Source organism: Mugil cephalus, chromosome 14 (assembly GCF_022458985.1).
Source record: "Mugil cephalus isolate CIBA_MC_2020 chromosome 14, CIBA_Mcephalus_1.1, whole genome shotgun sequence".
NCBI classification, from domain to species: domain Eukaryota; kingdom Metazoa; phylum Chordata; class Actinopteri; order Mugiliformes; family Mugilidae; genus Mugil; species Mugil cephalus.
In genome coordinates, this window is record NC_061783.1 from 1,942,966 (window position 1) to 1,948,965 (window position 6,000).

The 6,000-nt window shown below is 43.9% G+C and overlaps 1 protein-coding gene across 3 annotated transcripts in view; it reads right to left on the minus strand.

The window, feature by feature from the left end:
- Nucleotides 1-4,198, minus strand: part of adcy2b (adenylate cyclase 2b (brain)) — a 46,641-nt gene extending 42,443 nt beyond the window's left edge. For 2 of the 3 annotated variants that reach the window (XM_047605904.1, XM_047605903.1), the window contains exon 1: nucleotides 3,432-4,198. In XM_047605904.1, coding sequence (XP_047461860.1) covers nucleotides 3,432-3,695 — 264 coding nt within the window. In that variant the 5' untranslated portion in view covers nucleotides 3,696-4,198. The remainder of the gene's footprint in view (nucleotides 1-3,431) is intronic. The other variant, XM_047605905.1, reaches the window with a different exon arrangement.
- Between the last annotated feature and the right edge of the window lie 1,802 nt (nucleotides 4,199-6,000).

Genomic DNA, 6,000 nt, shown 5'->3' on the forward strand with positions numbered 1-6,000 from the left:
GAAACACTGAGAAATAATCTACCATCAGTTTACAATTAAGTTTTAGTCAATTTGACGCCGTACCTACAGCGTCAGCCCACACCCTATGCAGACCTTAATGCCATAGCCTTTTTCCACTTTACTATTTCAAGCTTGTTCTCCATCTCTGCAGTTGTTGAATTGATTGGCGTAGGCTGTGTGCGTAGGTTACGCCTTTAACAGACGTTAGTCAAGCAAGTTTCTGATGAGTTACACCCACAGATGTTTCTATTTAAACCTCAACTCCCCATCAGTCTCTTAGAGCTGAAGAAGCTACTCAGATGAGTGGCGAAACGTCTTCAAGAAACTTTACATGTCCAGTTTCTTTGCCATTTTTGGACAAACATGACCTGGATGATTAAGAACTTTCACAGACAAATTAGTTTAAGCTATCAACAGGCCGATTGGATTAAATAAGAAAAATCAATCAATGAGCCTTGTCATCAGTTCAATGCTTTTCCTTTCTTGGATAACTTTAGATCCAATATGTTTACATTTTCCATCATTCTGTGATCACCCATGATTTTATGCTTCACAGGGCATGAGTCTGAACATGAGCAGGGTACAATGAAGTTGGGATGTTCGTGTGGTGTGCAGCCTGTCACCTTGCAGCTCTTCATCTAACAGCTCACCATGGCTGCTCAGAGTTGGTCCAATACTACCTGAAATTTTTCAAACTGTCAAAAAAGTTCAAATATATTCAAATATCTGTAGAGAGCATACTAGAGCAGCAACTAAATACAGCACTTTCCTCGCCATCATTTCTCTAAACCCTGTCCATAAAAATGGCAATGTATAACTACCACTACTACTCTTATCAGAGGTCACCATTGTTTTACTTCATCTAGTGATAGATAGCAAAATCTAGACTAACATCTCAAAATCTTTGATGTATTAATATACAATGAACGAAAAGCTAAATGTCATACTTGCCTTTCATCCGTTTATTGAAGCGGATCATGTTTTTTCTGTTCCGGCTCTGACCACTCCTCAGTCAGTGATGTCACAGCACCTATTTTATCCGAATCACTCCCCCTCTCGTCCCCCAGTTACAGCTGGTGATCCATCATTACAAAAACACTCCTCTGTCACCACCCCGCATTCATCAAACTGTCGACGAAATGGAACCAAATCGTTGTTCTGGCTTTTACACGAAATATTGACACCGTGTGAAATATCAAAATGGATGTAAATGATCATAAACTGACAGGAACACGACCTGAAACTAACAGCAATCTCAATAAATGAGCTGTTTTGAGCTATGTATGGATTTCCAGTTTTCCATTATGAGATGCTGATCTCAATGAAACTGCCAATAAGATCTCATACAGCCGTGTAATTGTACGTTTTACACACACACACGCATACACACAAACACACACACATATTACGTCATTACTTCAAGCCAACACGAAAGAGCAAGAAGAGTTGTTTTCGCAAAAAAAAAAAATCAGATAAGCCAAGGGGAATTGAGGGACTTCCTGAGACAAACACACCCAAATGACACACATGATCACAAGCATGTACATACTGACGCACACACACACTGTACACAATGGGTGGAGGACTGTAAGTCTTAAAGGCCCCACATTCACCCACTCCAGCACTAATCTGTGGGGAAAGATAAAAGTGTGCAGTAATTTTGGGAGCATTAGTGACGTTTTGCTTGCGTTTCTGTCAGCTCTCTGATAACGCCTGAACACTTACAACAACATCCTCCCCTCCCTCGGCCACCCGGCCTCTAGCTCCAACCCTGCCCTCTATTTATTCCTGTCATTCTTCTTCGTCTAACAGTAATAAAAATACACGCCTCGCTGAACAACCGCTTCATCAGACGGGGCTTGTCGGTTATTTAATGGCTACAAACTGGGGAGGAAAGAATCATTTCGATTTATATTGTAAACGATGGGAAATTATTGGCGGAGGTTGTAATTTAACCTGCAAATAATTGATGCCCCGAGGAAAATGAGAGCTCTGAGAATTAAATCGACCTATGGTGGGGGGCAATGAGACCTATTGATTTGTCTTAAATAGAAGTACAGGCATTGATTCAGGTGGAGGTGCTCCTGAGAATGACCCCGTTCAGCGACAGCCCCCGCACGCCTCTTGGAGAGTGACAGTCACGCAAACAGCAAAACATAAGTCTGCAGAACATATAGGAGCAAAACAATCATTTTGAAACAACGCCAGGTGGAACGAGTGGGCTTCCTTTGGTACGGCCGTTTCATCGAACACAAAAGCAGCACTTCACAAACAATAGCTCGTGTTTGCGTTTGAGTGTTTGTGGCCAAAACAACACTTTTCACTTGACAAAAGCAGCAGCGCCCACACTGCCACGAGCTCGACTCTCATCGCGCTCTTGATCCTCTGTGCGAAGCCAGCGTTGCAATCTAAAGTGCCTCTCATGCTGCCACACATAATCATACACATGCAACCTCCCGCCCCCCAACCCAGTCCCATCTGATTCAGTCTCTTCTCATGCTCTTACACTCGAGTATGATCATAACAAGAAAGCTACTGTGTGATGCTTTCAATTGATTAAGTAGCTTGTAGCAACATAGACATATGTTGTGGCACTGTATTGTCTGAACTTCCTCAACTTTGAAAAACATACAATGGGTCTTTATTACTACAAACTGGTTTTCTTAATGCAATTTCTTATTGTGTTCAATTTGCTCTCACTGTGAACATGGGTTGAGTCAGGGAAATAAGCTTGGAATTATATATTTAAACTGATGTCAATTCAACTGATATCACGAGAGGTTGCGACAGACGAAGGTAACGTAAAGCTGTCGGACTATTTGAAGATGTTATAACTTAAGTTCTGGAAGTGTTGGGGCCATTTTGCTTTCTGTAGATGGAGCAAGGCCAATTATTTCCAGTCTTTCTGAGAAACTGAGCTCTCCGGCTGCTACCTCCAGGTTTTTTCATCAAGATTCCAAGAATCAAGAAATTAAATTGAATAAGACGTACATCTTACACTGATCAAACACAAAGGAAAGACAAGCTAATAATAACAGGTGAAAACTGAAAAACATTTCTCTACAGATAAGGTATTGATACTAACATCAGTCATGCTGATTTTCATACTCTTAGCAAAGAAATCAGGAACTAAATATCGAATTATTCCTTTAAGTTCTTCTATCTTTTTGTCAGAAGAAGAGGTTTTTGATGATGAGAAAACTATTAAAATCCAAATAGCTATTCTATTACTAACGTGAAAATTCTCAACAACATTTCCTGTCTGCAAATGCAGCATTCTGGTGCTGTGTTTATATTTGGGCTGAAACGACACTAACCTCCTCTTTCTGGTTGGATTAACTACCCACACCTCTAAAATCCACTTACGCAGGCACACACCGTTAACACACACACACACACACACACACACACGCTTACACACACATGCTCACCAGTCCTGAAGCAAAGAACACAGCCAGCAGTGCGAGGCAGGTTCCCATGACGATCAGCAGCAGGAACACTATCAACGGATGCTGCTGGCTCATTCTGTAGTACGACTCATACAGCCAGTCCTGAGGCTTCTCCCCCTCGGTGCACACCTCACCCTGGAACCCGGGGAACCCGTCTCCCAGGCTCTCAGGCCCCTCACAGCCCTCGCCTCCATCATTCTTCTCCAGCAGGTAGCGTCCACGGGTCCACAGAGCCTCCTGCCACATGGGTAGCTGCCTCTGGATGGATGGCACCTGCTTTCTCACTTGCAAAAATACATGCACGGAAAAGATGAGCAGGGTGAGGGATGCTTTTGTCCGTCTCCCTCTCTCTCTCTCTCTCTCTTCTCCCCACCTTTGCACACGCACCGCCTCGCCTTTCTCCTTTTAAAAAAGTTTGCTCTGCTGTGAATGATGGATGGACGGCGGAGGAAAACAGAGCCAACTTTCCAGCTCCTGCAGTTTCCCTCGCATCCTCTGCCGCTCCTTCTGCTTGAGGTGACAAACTGAGTCAGGACAGTGTGAAAACCGATCTTCCTCCTCCTCTACCCCCTCCTCCTCCTGTCAGAGAAGGTGGTCGGACTCTGCAGTGGGAAGACTTCACTGCCTTTCTCCTTGCTTCCCTCCGAGTTTTCTGTTGATATTTGGTCAGTCTGATGGGGAGCTGGCAGCCTCTGCTTATAACTCGGCACCGTAGCTGCGACGAGGCAACATGTTACTCTGCTGAAGTGCAGATGAGGACTGAGAGAGAGAGAGAGAGAGAGGGAATGTATGAACTGGGAGGGAGGAAAAGAGTGAGAGGGTGAAGCAATGTGTGTGGTGGAGAGAGCTACTGGGTAAAAGTGTTTGTACCTATCAGAGCGAGTGTAAATGTGAGAATAGTGATGTGTGAGATTAGCTAATGTGGAAAGAACTGGTATATGACTCAAGACTGTGTGTGTGTTTACCAGGTAGAGAAAAAGGAAGAGACTGAAGACATTTACATAACAGAGGAGAGCAGGAAGAAGAAGATCTGTGTCAGCATGTGTGTGTGCGCGCTTGTACGTGATAAGGAGAACCAAAGTGAGGGAACAAGAAGAAGGGTTGTAGCAGCTGTGCTAGAAGAAGAATGAAATGCCACCCAGCAGCTGGGGACAAGATAAAAAGACGTGCAAGGAAAAAAACACACACACACACACAAGGGGAAAGAACGGGGAGGAAGGGGAAGAAGAAACAAAGTCAGGAAGGAAAAACCTCAGGAGACAGAGAGTGTGTGGGAGGGAGAGAGATCAGTACTTCAAACGAGGGGGGAGGATAGGGAAGAGAGACAGAGAACTGGTAATGAGTGAAAGTCTGAGAGCATCAGTGTGTGTGTGTGTGTGTGTGCACCGGTGGAGGGAGTAAAAATAAGATTTGAGGACCAAAATCCCAATATTCCCCTCCTCCTCCCAGCTATCGTTCCGCCCTCTTCCATTTTGACTCCTCATCTGTCACACAGAGCGCTCCCTCTCTCCCCTCTTGCCATGTGATGCTCTGAGAAGTGTGAAAATGCCACTTCAATGTGTCAAATCCACATAGTTTCCTTTTAACACTGACGAGGCAGAGAGAGAGAGAGAGAGAGAGAAGAGCACAGCTTATCTGATAATGATAAATACACAACACTCAGTACAACTGAAGGGAATTTTTAGAAACCGTTTTTTCAGATTAAAGCTGAGCGTTAATCCTATCCACTGTGGGAGTGAATGACAGTAGCAAAAATGACCAGCAGCCACGAGGAAAGCAACAAACACCTCCAACAGAAGGAAGACTCCAATCTGTGGGCTCGTTACCGGTTACAACTTACACAAACTGAGCTTCCCACTGCACAGCCACAGAGGCAGCTTTGTTATGGCCGACTTATGATTCCAGAACGGTGTTAATTTGGATGGCTCTCCGTCTACGCAGAGTGAAGGATTATGGGAATTCAGCCGAGGAGGCTGGTGTCCTTGTCCAACAAGCTACCAGCGTGTCATGGAAAGAGAAAAATCAGAGCAAAGATTGTCACAAAAACCCAAAAGACAGAACAAAACATATTTACACTATGAAATATTGAGAGAGAGAGAGAAAGTAGAGCATTTAAGCTTGGTTTCTTTGTCAAACCTATCAAATCAGAGCCTATGCTGTAGCCTTTGCAAGAAAGCCTCTTTGGTTCCTGTTGTCTCAAACTACACCACTGCAACTACACCCCCCATTAGCTCCAAGTGGAGCTAGTAGATGAACAACAGCTACTTTACATATTATTGCAAACATGAGAGAAGACGTCTACATGAGTAGATGGTGTGTATGATCATTGAATCGACTGAGGAAGAAGGGAGGGGAATTTTCCATGCTTATCTAGCCATTGGATGAGGAAATGGATTAGCTGTTATGGTCCATGTCCCTGTGACATATAGATACATATTTGGGGAGAGGCACATCATTTTTTCCAATGCCTACTATGTAAACTCCACAATGGGGTATACATTAAGTTTTACGTTGTTCTTAAAATGAGTGGTAACTCAGATTTCTGCTATCA